At 37.8% G+C, this 18,152-nt stretch overlaps 2 protein-coding genes across 5 annotated transcripts in view; one reads left to right on the top strand and one right to left on the bottom strand.

Annotated features, from left to right (window-relative positions):
- ttll11 (tubulin tyrosine ligase-like family, member 11) overlaps nt 1-18,152 on the bottom strand; it is a 309,887-nt gene that overhangs the window by 97,863 nt on the left and 193,872 nt on the right. For both annotated transcript variants that reach the window (XM_088614922.1, XM_088614923.1), the window contains exon 2: nt 3,550-3,647. In XM_088614922.1, the coding sequence (XP_088471048.1) occupies nt 3,550-3,647 (98 nt within the window). The remainder of the gene's footprint in view (nt 1-3,549; nt 3,648-18,152) is intronic.
- LOC148644029 (carboxyl-terminal PDZ ligand of neuronal nitric oxide synthase protein) overlaps nt 1-18,152 on the top strand; it is an 87,628-nt gene that overhangs the window by 35,886 nt on the left and 33,590 nt on the right. For all 3 annotated transcript variants that reach the window (XM_088614926.1, XM_088614925.1, XM_088614927.1), the window contains 2 exons: nt 14,740-14,832; nt 15,403-15,461. In XM_088614926.1, the coding sequence (XP_088471052.1) occupies nt 14,740-14,832; nt 15,403-15,461 (152 nt within the window). The remainder of the gene's footprint in view (nt 1-14,739; nt 14,833-15,402; nt 15,462-18,152) is intronic.

Raw genomic sequence — 18,152 nt, 5'->3', positions numbered from 1 at the left:
CCTGATCACTACAGTCACCGCCCCCCTGTCTGTCTACCCATCCTAACCCTGCTCTACCTTCCTTAGTTGTCCTTCTCCAGTCATTTCCGGATTATACCGTCTGCATAGGGTCTTTACCAACACACTTCACGGGAGTCAGAACTGGCTCCCATGACCCTCGCAGCCAGTCTCGTGTTCAATTTAGCATTTTTCAATGGACGACCGTGTTTGTTTTATTATCATCATATTTTGGGGGGAATTTATTTTGTGCGCAGTTTAATTTCCTACGTGCGCTGATTTCATAGCATGTGCGCGCGCACACGCACACAGCCTAGAGGGAACATGTGCTGCAGCCAGTACCTGCCTCACATGTTTTGTTAGTGTCTGGTGATGAAGTGCTTTTTCGGTTGTTTGTGATTAATGTGCTTTCAGATGTGGCTTGAATGGGACACTGAGGCCCTGCATTGTTCCAACAACGATTCACAAGGTGATTAATGAGTGATGTCTTTTGCTCAAGGATCTTACTGCAGCCTAAAAATCATTCTTACAAGGTTGGGTGAAGACTTGTATACCCTTAAACTGAACTTTATTTCATTCATTTGCAGAATCTTTTCTTATGGAGAAAAATACAACCAGATTACCATTTGCTTGTGCAGAAACTGTAAGAGTAAGGTGTAATGTTATTTTCTGATCTTCAAACATTGTGTCATGAGTTCTCTTTTTCCACGTTTTTCTTTCTTGTGGGCTCCCATATTTGAGTTCTTTTAAATTGCTTTGTTTGGAAAGACAAGAAAAAATGTGCTAAAATTAGATAAGGGGTGTTTTGAATATTTCCTTTGGGGAACAGACTAAATCTCTCTACAAAAAGACTTTATAATCTGTTGCAAATGGGGACTGCATGTGCATTTAAATAAAATATTCTGTGTTGAACATTGTGACCCAAATTCACCTGAATTTAATTACATGTATTTGCAGATTTTAATCAAATAGATTTAATGATGCAATTAATATGCCTAAAACAATCCTGAGCAATTCAACTTTTATATTATTCAGACTTCGAGGTAAACACCTTTCAAACTTTTGTAAATACAGATATTTGTTTTAATGTAATGGTCCTTAAAAATATTCTTGTATTCCACATAAAACTCACTTGGTTGGCCACGTTGGGCCAATGGTCTATCATAGTAGGAGCATGGAAATCGTAAATACTGATCCAAGGGCCATCCGTCCTGGAAATATTCCAGCTCCTGAGGGCAGAGGAATATAGGACAAGGTCATCTACAGTACATGCAATGTGCAAGGGTGACTGGCGTTATGATCATTAGCCGTATGGGGAATACATGTACAAGTTTGGTCACTTCGACTCGATTTTGTTGTGCTTTTAAATGGAGATGTTTTTAAAAGCTTTTCCAATTACTGTAATTCTAGTCTCAATATAATGAGTGTCAGGGTATTCAGGGCTAAGTTACACCATATGTTTCTTATTGGGTATACTTAGCATTTACATGTCAGTGTACTGTAGATGCATAATGTGACTGATCAGGTTTTTGGTTACACTACTATTACTGTTATTACAAGGCCTGCCTTCTTTCTCCCATTTAACTTCACACCTGAAGAAGGCTCCACAGCTGAAACGTTGTGTTTCTTTTCTTCTCTTTTCAGCGTGGAATAAACCTTTACTTGTTCCTTTGCAGCTTACGCATGCTGACGCAGCTACGTATGACCTGATAACAGCTTGGACAATGGCAAACCAATTTACTGTTAGAATTTATTCAACACACTCTTCATTGGCATTGCTGAATAATTAAAAAAGAACACTGTTCTCGGATTTTTTGCTACCCAAGGTGCTAAAAATGTTTGGAGATTTCTAGGAACTTGTACAGTTCACCTGCTGTGCACTGCTTTAAAACTGCCTGTAAACCGCAATATCGTGTGCATTCATCTGTAAAGCAATGTTTATTGAGGAAAAAAATTACCGTTCAGCTACTGCTTTGAATTTAAGAATAATACTTACAATAACAATGAAGATAACCTAGTTTCTTTTGAGAAGTGGGAAGTGACATGTCAAAATGTAACATCAGAACACAACTCTGACCTTGCTCTTGCAAGAGTTTACTCATTCTGTCAAACACACGTCCTTTTACTCTCCCGTTTAAATTTTTAAACATTAAAAGTGAAGAATGACTACATGACTACATTCTTTTTTTAACCTAATTCCGAAAAAGGGGCATTTACATGTTTTATGCTTTGAAAGGGGAATTGTAGAAATGAGTTTGCGTTACAAAGTGAACGTGTGCCTGAAGATCATTACTTTGCCTTTTTTCTTTGCTGTAAGAAGCAGGGTGTAGCAGTAAATAATAGATCAGGGCCTAGTTTTGCTACAGTGAGACAAGATGTGTAAAATCCGTCTTGTAAAATACTCCGCTGTTCTGTAATTGAATTCATCTTGACAATACAGTTGCATTATAGCTTGGGAAAAAGAGCGTAAGTTCAACTCCTGCCCTGCAGGCTACATGGTTCTTAAAAGTGAAGATAATTTAAAGCTATACACAAAGTCTAAAATCTTGCTACAAATTTAAGATAAGTTAAAAAACATATGGTAGGTGCTACTAATACACATTCATTTACTGTTTCAAGTCAACTGGCCTTCTAATGTTTAATTCGTGAGGCTCTTGGGTACTAAAATGCCTTATTTTCAAGATCTGCTTTCTACAAAACAACCAGTTTCATATCTGCCCATGGTTTCCAAGTATAACTGTTGTGAATGCCCTGACTCTGATATCATCCTCTGAAAATTCAAGCACAAGCTTTTCCTGTAATTTGACAACAAAGTGTTGCCTTATGGTTGTGACATTCATTCTCTGAAGGTCACTTTCTCTGGTTTGTGCATCTAGTACCACGAAAGTGGGGGAAAAAAACACCAGCACAAGACTTCATTTATAAAGAAGAAGTGCTTTCACACTGCCTGCATGCACCACAGCAAATAGCAGGGTACTAATGAGAGTTGAAATCTAAATCAATGCTTTTTTTCCTTGAAAGAACCCGGATCGATCTTTCAGTTCAGACTGAAGTATCACCTCCATATAAAATTGTGTCTCAAAACAAATTCTTGTTTCGCCTTCAGTTTCTCAACTGGTTGCTACTTGTTCTGTTTATGTGAAATGTTTTTTTTTTCTTCATTCATAATTCCCTTTGCGAAGACTTTTTTGAATCCCTCCTTCTGAGTTACAGTATATTCTTTCACTGGCAGCTTAAGTTTATGGATACAAACCATCCTTACTGTCCTGGTCTTGATAGTAAAATTCAGGGAAGCGAAAATGTTTTTAATAATTGTACTGATCAACCAGCAGGATTAATCCACACTATATTTCAATATCACCTTGGAACCTGATCTTGTTAGATCAGAGACGTTAATACTGGTGTGTCCTAGCTTAATTCCACTTAAGGCCAAAATGTGACCTAATTTCCCCTTTAAATTTCCCACTTCATGCAGTTCAGCAGTTCAGTCCACCCTAATTAAAGTGTGACAAGGGAGTGATCTGAATAATAAGCTTTATCGGGGTAACTCACCTGGCTGGGGAGAATAACAACCCATTGATGGGGCTGTTTCTGTGAAAGATGAGCCAGGGATCTGCTCCAAGGGAAAGATGAGGTGGACAGATGCAAAACTGAAACACACAGGATGCAGGAGTAAGCAAGATGCATGATATTTCTACGGTAAATCGACAAGCGGAAGTGAGCGGAATTAGGTTTTGACCTCCTACCCAAAACGTCTGTTTCAGAATTTCCAACTGGTGAATCTTCCCTGATCTGCTGTATACAGGAGCTACTGTGTCTTGCATGTTAGCACTATGAACATGCCATCGTATCTTGTAAGGGAACTAGTGAAGGTTTATTCCACGCTGAAAAGAGAAGAAAAGAAACACAACATTTCGGCTGTGGAGCCTTCTTTGGGTGCGTTTCTTTTCTTTTCAGCGTGGAATAAACCTTCACTTGTTCCTTTGCAGCCTACGCATGCTGACTCAGCCACCTACGTGAACTACATCATACATTGTGTTTTGTTTCAGATGATAATTCCCCCAAATTAAGGACAGTCCTCTGCAACAGGTCTATGTAGATAATACTCTGTGGTGCTGGTGTACACAGTGCACCATTAGTGCTGTGCTTTGAGAGACAACAGAGAGGTGGTGGAGACGAAAGATGTTAAATGATGTCATGCAATAACGAGCTAAAGAAACCAGTGATAGTTAAAAGCTTTGGAAGGCTGCCACAGTTTCAGAATCGCAGGCCACTCTATGGGATTATTCCTCTTTCCCTTTCCACTAAACACATTTAATTTGTGTGTTGGCAGGTCATCTGATTTACTGTTCCATCATTGTTCAGCCTACTCTATTCTGCTGTTGGTGCACAACACTTGGGCTCTTCCCTTATGTGATTAGTATATATATTAACCATATGCAATACACACCTGCACTGTAGGTAACACGTTCTATACAATTATTTCTTTTTCAATCGCTGACATAACATTTTGGTGCATTTCACTTTCTCCTTCCAACATCTCTGAATATAAATGCACTATTGAACCTTTTTTTTCCAGATACAAGCCAAAATGAACACAATCACCATGACTGGATTCTAGCTGTGTTTTTAGAAAAATGTGCACATCTGACTAATTTATTTGGTGTCATGCATTATTAAATCCCTTTTCTTCAGTATTTAGAGCTTGATTGTCTTAAAACCAGTCGTTAGCGTTCTCTAATCTTTTGTGGGGCTTTTGCAGCACGTGTATTCAGTATCAACTTTTTTTTTTAAGATAAGTAGATGCAGTCATCAATCCCAAATGCTGCATACATGTGGTTGCCAAGATACAATGTGCAGAAGCTGTTACAAGGCCTGAAAAGATCCTGAAAAGACCGGTTATGACCTTTACCAAGATTTACATTTTGTAGTTGTAACAGATTTTCTAACTACCAAAGGATTATAAGTATGCTTGCGGTCAGCTTTCGCCTCATGAATTTGCTTTTATTGGAACTTTACTTTCCATTAATATGCCAGTGTGCTTTACATGTTTGTGAATTTTAACAGGGTCTTGAAATTGTTTTTTTTTTATCCAAGCAGTAAGTACTTTCTTTAGCCTTAAAGTATAAGAAGGTGTAATACAACATGATCTTTCAGTGGAGCCGGTATCAAACCTTTGTGAATAGACCATAATACCATTCAAATCAGAAGGCCCTGCTGTTGTCCTCCTCTTTCCCACCAGAACATGTCAGTGATTAAATAAGCTGTACGAACCTCGTATGTTGCAATTGTTGTAACAGAAAGCATATTCTGGATCCCGAGATGAAGTTAAATAGAAGAGTTTATTGCATGCAAGGAACAATATTGCCGAAGTCTTGTTTCCCATAAGAAACAACAAAACCGAAGTATTGTTCAAAGTGCTGGTACAAACTTTAGGTTTATATATCCTTTCCTTGCTGCTTCTGACGTCACTCGTTATTAAGGTAAAGGGGGGAGGTCACGTGTTTGGCCAGTTTACAGCTTTTTGCCCAAATGGTCAGGGATTAAGTCCCCAGGGGGTTCCCTAGCTCTCCTAGCATCTGGCATCCTTATCAGTTCTCCCTTTCCTGCCATAAACTCCTGTTGCTTCGAAGTCTAATCTTCAAGCAGAAAGGACTTAATTTAACCCCGTCTTTACTTTTACTTCACAATTCATAAACTTGGTTGTTAAATGTTTGCTAAAAATGTAAAACCGAAGTTCAATAGGAGGGTCAAATCCTTAATCTCACACGTACGCGTAAATATTGTATTTCACCTGCAGAGCACCCCCTTCGCAAGTATCTTTTGCTTCAACGCTCCCTGTGCCCCATCTTCACCTTTAATGCCTGCAGCAGTCTCCTCCCTGGTTCATTTCTCAAAAGCAAGGAAAGAGAGGTGTAAAGAGTGGGTCTAATACAGCCAAACAGTACAAGTACACTATCCTTTTAGATTACTTTACATTTCTGCCTAAAGCAAAATAAAAAGCAAAAGCTTTTAACTGATTACTAAGCCGATTTTGGTGTTTCTGGGTCGGGTTGTACATTTCCTTTGTATTTCTTATCTCTTTTAAGTGTTTACAGTGTCTTGGAAAAGGATTCACCCTGCCAAGTGATGTCACTGTACAGTGTATTCACTACATAGGTCTTCACATGGACTGTTAAGATGTGGACTGAAAACAAAGGCTGAATCTTGTTGAAGGTTTGTTAAAAGTAAACAGCTGAAATAATGTAGAATACATATTAATTAACTTTACACATTCTCAACCGCTTGAAAGGCTTTTTGGCTCGTGCAGTTTCTTAAAATAAACCACGCTGAAAGTACTGCATCAGGGGGCCCAAATGATTTAAATTATTGATTCAGATATAATTTGAGGAGCTGTGGCCTTAACCAAAGCCCATAAGCCACTGATGAACACAAAGCTTCTTACAGTGCAAAAAGAAGGATTTGCATCCTATAAGATACAACAACTTTGTCTTCTGCGTTCAGCCAGTGCACTGTAATTGGTAGCTGCCAAATACTGGACATGGACTTAATTTTTTTCCCAAAGTGAGTATAAAACCCTTTAGGTTTTCTCTTCACTATTTTAGTTGGCACTGAACTTATGAGCAGAAAGGTTCTCTTGAGTGGCATTTCGTTGCTTGAAGTGATTAATGTTTACTAGGAATGCCAAGGAACAATAGAAATGCATTAGGGTTTGAATATTTTAAAATGCTTTTCACTTAGGAGAAAGAAGTATTAAAATTTTATCTACCAATAAATTGACAACACGTTTTTTTGGTGGAAATTGACTTAACGCCTAATCTAAGTTTTCAAACATTTCAGGATGTGTGGCATGACCATATATTTTGAAAACGTTTGACAGTACTAACGGCGGTCGAAAATTGCAAACCTCTTTGCAATTTCCTCTTTTTGCAAGTCATCATCACCCTTTATTAACCCTGCTCGATGAAGGACCCTTCCACAAACATCCGTCTTCAAATTCTCTCATTCATCTTGATCTGGCCAGCATATTGATTTCATATTTCGTACGTCTTCCAGGGGGTCTTTTTACATGTTCGTTTTTTTGTCACTGTGCTTTTTCCCCTCGATCTACTCCCCTTTATTTATGTGTGTCCAGTCCATTTCTATTTTAGTGACACCACTAGTTATTCCAATTTTCTTATTACTCCAAACATACAGTACATTTCCCTCTGCTTCTTTCAGCTTTTTTTTTTTTTGCATTCATGGTCTAGATTTCACATCCATGCATTAATGTGGGCAGCACAGTTTAATAAAATGCCTTTCATTTTGGGCTTAAAGGCATTTTGTCTGTTTAGAATCAAGTCTAGTCTTTCAAACTCACTTTTTTAATGTTTTCTGTTGTGGAGATTTGGTTTTCTTTTGTTATTAGCTCTTCTGTCTTAATGATATTTTCTTTACTTGAGGAAGCCATATTTGTTAAACATCTTTTGCAAGGCAACAATACATGTATTGTGTATATAGTATTATTTTTGTGGAAAATGGATACATTAATAAAATACTGGAACAATTTCTAAATATACCAGTTTGACAGTCAGTTACTAAATAATTACTGTAAACATTTACCAGTGTGTCAGTTAATCTTTAATATATCCAGTTCATTCGTAATTATTTATAAATTGGGGTAGATTATAAATTGACTGGTTATTTTATACATTTACTAATTTTCCAAATAAGCTATAACTCATGTTTTTCCATTATGTATCAAGTAGTTAATTCTGGGAAAATGCTTTTTGAAAGGAAATGATGAGAAAGAAAGGAAATTGCATAAGATTTCATGGTCACTCAATTCCATTCAATTCAACTTTATTTGTCATTATACTTACACAGGTGCATAGTATAATGAAAAGTGTTTCTCATTAGTCTTTCAGGTGCAGTATATACTGTATATATAGAACAGCAGACAAGACAATAGACAGAAAATACAATTACAATAACAGAGTAAACAAAAGTATGGTACCAGTGCGACAGTACTCATATCTGTTAAAAACTGTGCAAAAGTACACAACAGAGCAAAGTACACAAACAGAGCAAAACAGTGTAAAATAATACGGCAAACAGTGCAAAATAATATGGCGATTATCAAATAGTACAACTATCAACTACAATCAAGCACAGTTTTAGGTTCAAGTATGGCTTACATTCAATTGTCAGAGGTATGGTTTATGTAGTGGTGTAGGAGTACAGTCATTGTGGGTACAGGAAGAAGTGAAGAGATATCATAGTTTGGTGGGTGGGAGTGGGAGGGGTCACCAGCTTGACGGCTCTGGGGAAGAAGCTATTTCGGAGTCTAGTTGTGTGCAACTGGAACGTCCGGAACCTTCTACCAGATGGTAGGGGGACAAACCAGTTGTGACTGAGATGAGTGGGATCAGTCATAATTGTGGTGGCTTTTTTCAGACACCTGGTGTAGATTTCCAGGATGGATGGTAAGGCACTGCCAATGATGTGTTGGGCAGTTTTGACCACCCACTGCAGGGTCTTGCGGTCGGATGCGGTGCAGTTGCCGAACCAGACTGTGATGCAGCTGGTCAGTACTCGCAAGATATTGTGCTAATGTGTACCACATTACTCAGGCCACCTGTCTTGTGGCAAGTCTGCTTAATAATAGATAAACAAAAATGCCAAAAGTGAAAACAACATTTTTTTAAATTAATTTATAAAAAATCTGAATGAAACATAGTGCAAGGATGAACAATGTGCATTATAAGCATCAGTATTCCAAACAGTGGGCTTTCAGGTTAAAATACTGATTGACCTTTCTTGTGTGTAAGCATATGAATATATTCTACAAGGTCACTACCAGTGTTTCTGTGAGTGAGGTTCTATCAGTCTGTTCTGGCGAGCGCCATTTTCTACGCGGTGGTATGCTGGGGCTCTGGGATTAGAGCAGTGGATTCTAACAGGCTGAACAAGCTCATCAGGAGAGCAAGCTCTGTCGTTGGGTCTGGCCTGGAGCCCCTGGAGGTAGTGGCTGAGAGGAGAATGGTGTCCAAACTAGAGGCCATCATGGATAACATCTCCCATCCCCTCTATGACATGCTTGTAGAAATGAAGAGCACGTTCAGCAATAGACTGATTCATCCACGGCGTGCCATAAGACTGTACAACGCATCCATCTTGCGTATGGGCAGAGGCAACATTGACAGTGACCTGTTTCTGGACTGAACAGTAAACTGCTACATCTGTTCTTTTTCTTTTTCCCGTGTGCAACAGTTTTTGTAAAAAATATATGCCAGGGACTTGTGCAATACATTTATATTTATATTTATATTGTGCAATACAATATATTGTGTACTGTTCTGTTATGGTTTGTTCTTTGTGTGTTCTGGACTGTGAGTAACTCTTCTTAGTGCACTTCTCACTGTACTGATTGTATTGTATTATTATTCGTTACACTGTTGCTGTGTTGTCTGTGTTAAGCTGCTGTTGTACTGCAATCTCAAGGACAAATCAGCATCCTATTTTACAAGAGCATCCATGACTTGTTTGTGTTGAAAAATAAAAGAGCTCTTGAACTTTGAAGCATATTTGATGGATCATATTCAGTACACATTCACCTACTTAGTGACTTTTCCTTGTAAACATCTTTTTATATAAATTTGTATTACACCCATCCATTTTTAACCACTTCTTCCAATTCAGGGTCACAGGGGAGCCAAGACTACTGTGTCTCAGCAAGCGATGGGCAAAAGGCAGAGTATATCCTGGACAGACAGACAAGACACTCAGACCTATGGCCAATTTTCCCAGAAGCCAATTAACCTACCAGAATGTTTTTGGACTATAGGAAGTACCTGGAGGAAATCCATCCAAACATGGGGAGAACATACAAACTCCATACAGACAGCACCCCAGGTCCAGAATTGAACCTAGGGCCTCAGTGCTGTGAGGCAGCAATGCTAGACACAGCACCATCATTCCGCCCTAATTTGTGCTACAATGATTTCCAAAGTTAAAATTTTAGCAATTGAAACCCTTTTAAAGTCTCACACTTTTCAATATGTGTTCTTTTTCTGTACACTGACAAAAACTATCCTGTCAATATCAGGCAAACTCCTAAAATGTTTAAAGGTTATAGAATCTGTACGTGCTTTGTATTGGCGGGTTAGATTTTAGTGTGACACTGTGGTCCATTTAATGGGTGATAAAGGCTGTAAGAGCTAAGGGGTCTGTCATACCCTAGTGGACTTAGGAAACTGTCTTTTTAGCCTGGAACAGAGATGCCTACCATTCTGCGAGACTCATTTCAGGTATTCAAAATCAGGGGTCTCTCAGAGTTAGCAACAGTGGCACAAATGTAAGTTACGTTTAGGAACAATAAACACACAAAACAGGAGACACTTCTTTACACAGAGTATTTTGGGGAAACTCCCAGATCAAGCGGAAGTTGTCCCCTGCTTCTGTCCTGCAGGAATCAAATGGTTGGAATTCTATAATAATTCAGCTACAAGCAGACAAACAAACAAGGTCCAGTAGCCTCCTCTTCTATGTAATCGTTCTGAAGTTGTGTCTGTCTGGGTCAACATTTGAACAGTATCGGAAAATAAAGTTTGCAAATGAGAGATCATTTACTGTGGCGTATTCCAAACACTGTATTTTGATTCATATTTCTCTAAATGTATTCAGTAGAAAAAGAACAATCCTGAACCAGACCTTGGTTCCTTGGGGAAGCCAGGGGGCATTTGAGTGTACAGATGGCACCTACCAGAGAAACACAGGGGTACTGAGTTTCTCACAACATGGTAGTTAAAACAAGCCTGAGGTAAAACATCAAAATGTTACATTTCTATTTAAAAGGAAGTAGAAGTATTTTTTCTAAGATTTCCAAGAAAACTGGGTAAACATGGACTTAATTTGGAAAGGCCATGGCTTCCTCAAAAGATCCTAAACTTGGTACAGTACAGTAAGTACAGTAATTGTGCTATGTACTGTATAATTGTAGTTCAATCAGGTACTGTAGCTGCGTCAGCATGCGTAGGCTGCAAAGGAACAGTAAAGGTTTATTTCATACTGAAAAGAGGAGAAAAGAAACACAACGTTTCGGCTGTGGAGCCTTCCTCGGGTGTTGAAAGCTCCACGACTGAAACATTGTGTTTCTTTTCTTCTCTTTTCAGCATGGAATAAACCTTGATGTGTTCCTATGTACTGTATAATTGTGCTATGTACAGTATATGAGTTTGGCTCGGTGGGATATAGGATATAGGAAGCCTTATTTCCCGAACGTACTTTGTTTTGATTCGGACAAACAGATCTAAGCTGATGTTTTGTGAAATTCAAAGCATCTGCTTAAAAGGAGAAAATGCTGTGCTGTGGGCAACTTCAGGCTTTTCACAGAAGAAGTCATGAAGGTCTGCTTACTGAAGGAATTCAGGCTGCTTGTCACTTCACTGTCTCATCAGTCAGAGAGAGGCAGTGATCCCTAAAGAGCAAGATGCTCTTGGTATATTGTCCATGTACAGCATGCTAATGGCCTTCACCGACACATTATAAGACATACTCTTTAACGTCTTTGGTGTTTCAGAAACTCCCAAAAAACCTTATCTGTGTGATAAGCGCATATAGTGCTGATGAAAATAGCATGTTCACATTCTTATTAGTTTTGCATCAAGTGAGAGAATGTGAACACATTTGTAACATAAATAATTACATTTTGTGTGTATAAGGATACATTTAATTAATGCAGTTAAAGAAATTTGCTATTAATGGATGTCAACAATGTGTTGTGGTACAGCAGACATAGTAAGACTATAGGTTGGACTAGGTTTACTCTACAAAATTCATTTACAGTCATTAATTATTGATTGTTCTGGGCTGGAAAATGTAGAACATGTATGCATTGGAACTCCTATTGCTTTTATTAATTTCTCTACCCCTTAACTCCTCAGTCTCCACATAGTATGTGTTTAATACTGAAGATTGTTATTTATGGCTAAAGTGTATACTGTATTCTGTAGTATTCAAGATGTTTCCCTAGGCTCTGAAGCAGGGAGAAGAGTTTTTCATTTCTGCCTGACTACTGTACATTTTGTCTTCATGCAGACTGTTGTTGTCTATAAGCTATGCAGAATATGGGAAAACTAACTGGTTTGGAGTTTTTAGGCCATTTACTCCTGTTTTGTGGCTTGTCTTATTAAAGACTTGATTAGAAATTTCAAGTGTTTTCTAATTATCACTGCAGAGACTATCATGACAGAAAGGTCATAATACTCATGGATCTGGCGGATTGTTATGATGTAATCATTCCCTAATTATTGAACTTGAACCTCAGTGGTGATGAAATGGAAATTAGTTTCCATTATAATACTTAATCAAAGCAATCCTTAAAGCTACCCTGCCTAGTATAAATGTTTGAAGAAGAGTGGTTACTTTCCTTGTGTGTGCCATTGCCAATAACTTTCATTTTATTTGTTTAAAAATACTGGAAACAATACTGAAGGATGAACTTTGAAACTATGAAAATAAATTGTGTACTAGGGCCACTTCAGTGTTTTAAAATACAATTTATTATATGACAATATTTGTTGAACAAATTAATATTAAAAGCTATGGTTGTGATGATTTGGATATAGGTGTGCGTTTCACCCGATTTGAATTGATGCCTGAGAATCTTTTCTTTTCCATTAGTGAGTTCAGGTCCCTTTTTCCCCCTCATAATAGGCTTTCCATTTTACCACTCTCTGCACCTTATGTACAATAATTGGGCTTTAAAATTTAATTACTCAGGACCTGTGGGACCAAAAAGATAGAGACAAGCACATTGTATTGTGGCACACACTGGGAACCATTAATGTTTTTTTATTCAGAATAGATTTCTTTCAAATTGGCTGATGGAAATATCGGCACTGACGAACCACAGGTCCCTGAGTTTTTCACACGGAGAAGCCACGCTGCATTATTTCTGTCACAAGCTTGAGTAATTGTAAAATGAGAAAATCCGATAAAGGTAATTTTTAGCTCTTTACTTAACCAAATATGAAAAAATCTATCAAAAAGAAGTTATCATTTTCAGCAAAGACCTGGAGACCCATTTAAACAGCAGGGCATTTATTAAATCAATCTAAGTGAAGTACTTTGCTCAAGAGTACAACAGCAGCTCTGCACCTTAGATTTGAACCCAGGCCTCGTTCTTTGTACTTTGTAATACGTTTTTAAAATAAAATGTTTTTTTGATTGTTTTAGGTATCATACAGTATGTACGGTATTCGGACTATATGTGATTTTAGTGATGTCCTTAGCATTAAATGTCAATTAAATGCATTTATAATTGAGGGCTTATGTGACAAAAGGAACCATATGCTTTTGGATCATGTTTTCTCTCTCAAACTGTATCCTAATGAATAACCCTTGGTTAAAGTTTTGGCAGCAAATTCATTCCTGAACAAAATAGGCCCGTATTTACTGCTATACAGGTTTCAAGTCTTTTTGTTGCCTAGAAGTCTAAACCTTTCAATGTCAAGATAAGCAGATCACAGCAGTGTCCTCAGAATGTTTTTCATGTGGGCTGTGCTTTATTCATTTAAACTGTTCTCTGTTCTCTTTAGTTGAAACTTCTAAAAAATATTTGCTTCAGTATTAAGACTCTTGCTTCCCCCATGGAAAGAGACAACAAAATTACTGTAATGGAGGTTGATACCAACTGATGTCCTACCTCTGTTATAGTTTATTGAGGGACTCTGGCTATTGGCTGTAGTGAAATCGTCCTGCTTTGTCTTGGACATAACATTTAGTCATCAAAGTATTCTGCGTATTGTACTCAAGGGCTCTCCTACATCTTTTCATTTATCAGGTTATGCCTAATTTGTAACAAGTCAATAGTTAAATACTGTACACTACACCAGCATACATTTAGCTTGTGGTTTGTGGTTTGTTCAAGTCTCTTGAGGTGCACTTTAAGAGGACAGAACCTGATAACTGTCGAAGACAGGGAAGATATCTGGTATTTTACAAATTACAAATAAGACTCAATCTGGGAGAGTACCTCGGACTCTAAAGGAGGAGAATTCTGGACTTTTGTGTTTAACTTTGGAAATGCAATTTAATTATTCCCAGGGCAGAGAGAGACATTGGTAAATGCATGAATAATGACTTTGACACATATACCACGTGAAAGCTGTCACAGTGCTGGCCCAGTCTCTATGATGAGGTAATATATTAGAAAAGAGCATCCACAGGTGTATTGTGTATGTAATAACAAACAGAATAAGGGCTTTGAGAGTTTAATGACTGATGTTGTTTTCATTGTGGACTTCCAATCTTAATTTGGTTATAAAACAGATTAGACCATTTCACCTTACCATGTTCAAGGTATCCTATAAATCACTATAACGCTTGCTCGTAGATGTACATTCCATACATAACAAACTCAAAATAGACTATCTTTGTTTAATTATGTATTTATGCAATACCGGCTGTTATAACCCCCAAATACCAAATACCGTGTGTACGCCTCTAACAGGTAATAACTGTTGTAAACTAAACGTGAGATACCTAAAGAAAACCTGTGAATGCTTTTCCTACTAGAAGCAAAACAGACCATCAGTTCGTAATTGCTATAGCAATTTATTTCTTTATCCATTTACATAGCGATATGTATTTAATGACGGATTTCCAATGAGGGGAAAAACAACTCCACAATCCAGCGTTTTGTGACTCAGAATGTATCTACTTATGTTACGTTTATGATCTATTGCGTTCATTTTGCAGTATGAGTTCAAGGCCAAGAATATCAAGAAGAAGAAAGTGAGCATTGTGGTGTCGGTGGACGGGGTCAAAGTGATCCTGAGAAAGAAACAGAAGGTAGGCCTGAGAAACAGGAGGTCCTGACTCTCCACTGTCATTAAAAAGGGTGTTTCTCTAAAAGAGTAGGGGTGTTAACCCGGGTATCCTGACCGAATTTCCCCCTGGCCTTTACCAATCATGGCCTCATGATAATTTTTGTCCCCTGGCCTCTTAAACATTTTTGAAGTGGCTTCATCACTGGCGCTCTTTGACTGCAGTTGCGTCATCCAGGTGTTGGCTACACATTATCTGTAAAGCACTTTGAGAGGAGTGTCCAGAAAAGCACTATATAAGTATAAGGAATTATTTTTATTAGACTAAAGCCCAGAGGGTTGTCTTTTTGTCCTAGGTTATATTCCACAAAGATAAAAAAACTCAGCAATAAAACAATCTCACACCTTATCTTACCTTACAGAAGCTTCTCGGTTTCTTTTGACTCTCAAACCTCCTGTAGACTCTGTTTATTCCCACGCTTGTAAAAAAGCGCCATCTACTTGTCCAGCCTTAGCTACTGTTTTTTTTCTGTATCTGTTTTCTCTTGTCCTTGCGCAGTGTGTTTAACAGTATCTTTTTAATTCTTTACGGCAGAGGAAAGAATGGACATGGGATGAGAGCAAGATGTTGGTGATGCATGACCCTATTTACAGGCAGGTGGCTTAATTGACATTTCCCTTTCTATCCCATTTCTCCCCTCATTACCACATCGATAAGCAAACAAACACATCAGTAACAAATCAGTCTCATCCTGTTGATACTTCCCATCCGTTTTATTGACTAAGGATATGACCATGAAATTCAAGTAACACCCTCAATTTAAATACAATCACTTTATTTCTGTTCTAGTATATAAAATAGTCAGTACAGTCCTCTGCATACAGACTAGTTTTGCATATAGTCCATGAATTATATAGATATTTCTGTATCTGAATATATAATATAAATATTAATTATGTAGAATAATCTGGCTTTACTGTAGTATTGTAAATTAGACTTACTGGGCATGATGATTTTGCAATATAAGATCACTTTATTAGCCATATACAATTTCTTGTATTAGGAATTTGTCTTTTCGCAGACCCCAACTTGCTCTCCATAAGACACACAGACAGGGAGAGAAGCTTGGGGTCAGAGCGCAGGGTCAGCCATTTTATACAGCACCCCTGGAGCAGTAGGGGTTAAGGGCCTTGCTCAGGGGCCCAACGGAGTAGGATTCCTCTGCCGGCCACAGGATACAAACCAGCAACCTTCCAGCCACAGGCGCAGAGCCTCACCCACAGGGCCACCACACCACCCCTCTATATACCATATAGAGTTGTAATTCTTTATGTATAATTTTTGCATAAATAATATATGGATCATATTTCAGGTCTTTTGAAACCATCCCAGCCACTGCTCAGAAAATAAGAGTGATAACATGTAAAAGCACTGAGTTGTAGATGGACAGCTCCTGTTCACTTAAAATTGAAATGAATCAAGCACAAAGTGGCCAAAAGATGTGAATGCCAGTTTCCTGGTCAATTTCTACCTTTGAATGCAAGGAATTCCTAAAATGTCTAGGCACTTTTATTTTAATCCACTGATATTTTGATGAGAATGAGTAACGCACTTTCAAACAGATTTGATTTGGAAAATCGTAATGCAGGGGCAACTTTTCTATATATTTAATAAGAATTTGTAGAGTTTGGTTGTGTTTTCAATTATTCATTTTGACCATCAAAATTCATTAGCTTTCAGATTGTGGAGATCCATTGTACTGCTTCCCGTTGGTAGTAACGTCTACATATTGAGTGACCTGTGGTCAGTCTTCACTCTTCAAGCGTATTCTAAGGCAGACATTCCTGTTACTGTATCTCAACATTTGCTGATGTGCTCATTTCGAAAGGACGTATTTAAATAACTAATTTTCTTAGCCGAAAAATATTCTTAAATGACAAGGACTGAAAGAATCAAGTGATGTCAGAAATGAATTATTTATTTTTCTAGGCACACACACACACAAAAAAGGAAAACTACTCAATTGCTTGGGTTTCATGTCCCTTTAAAATAAGAACCAGTTTGCTGTTAGAACAAATAGCAAAAGCAAGGTTAAGGTATGACAAAGAACAGCCCAGTTTTTGTGAGGCATCTATGTTTGCAAAGACTGGGGAGAAAGTTGAGGTCTAAGACTAAGCTGTGTGTCTCCAGAATCATAGACATAAGCGAACCTTTTTAGTCTTGAAAAGAGACTAGGAGGAGACCTGATACAAGTATTCAAAATCTTCAGAGGCAGTGAACCTTTTCAGAATGAACAATGAATCATGGGCAGGAGGACACAAGTGGAAAGTATGTGAAAGTTCATTTAAAACCCAAAACAGGGGGCACTTTTCTACCAGTGCGTTGTGGGAGTATGAAACAAGCCACCCAGCAATGTTATCAAAACCCATATCCTGGCTTCTTCGAAACGGCTTAATGAAAGCTTTGGATCAGTTAGCTACTAACTAGCAAATGGGTTAGATGGTGGTCTCCCCTCATTAACAACAGTTCTTATGGGGTGAGGAGTGGACTCTATTTGATATAGTACTTCTGAAAGGATTTTGTCTTGCTATTTTCAGTCAGTATTTAGAATAACACCAGCAGAATCCATATTATTCTTGTTGCTTCCAGCACTTTGACTGCTGAAAGTTGTTTTACTTATTTGTTATGTTTATGGTTGTATTAGAAAACAGTGTAAATTGCTCTAATTTTCACAGTTTATACTGCTCCATTTAATGCTTGTAAGTGTTTACATACCACAACATACCCCACAGTGTACTGTAGAAACAGACCTGAGATCAGACAAGCCAATTGGCTTCATATAAAGTACAGCAGCCCAAGTAATAAGTGAATCTCTCTCCACAGACTAATTAGCCAGATGCCCTACAAGGTGTGACATTTTCTAAGAGATGAAAATATTCAATTTGTAAATAATTTCCAAGGACTGCATCCTAGTGTGTCGTGCGATGGTGTCACATTACCATTTTTATAACAATTTTTATAACAGTGTTCTACTTAAAGTAAATGCTGTTAAATTTCAGTAGGTTACAGCAAAAGGCATCTTTCATTCTAGTACAGTATGGTTTACAGACTGAACACATTAATATGGATATCAAGTAGTTCTAGATTTCTTTATTTATAAGCTGGATAAAGAAAGAAAAAAGGGAGATATGATTGTGGCCTTGCCAAGCCTTGAACTTTGTTAAAGGACATTATTCTTCCTCAAAAACTTTTTTTTTAACTTTAAAAATGAAAAGATTTCCCCTGCATTAAGAGTTTCCAAATCAAGTCTGTCTTAAAGTACTCGTTTTCTTCTCATGAAAATA

The sequence above is a fragment of the Lepisosteus platostomus genome, chromosome 21, assembly GCF_059453375.1.
Source record: "Lepisosteus platostomus isolate fLepPlt1 chromosome 21, fLepPlt1.hap1, whole genome shotgun sequence".
Taxonomy (NCBI): domain Eukaryota; kingdom Metazoa; phylum Chordata; class Actinopteri; order Semionotiformes; family Lepisosteidae; genus Lepisosteus; species Lepisosteus platostomus.
Note: the sequence above shows the minus strand (reverse complement) of the source record. Positions and strands in the feature narration are given on the sequence as shown.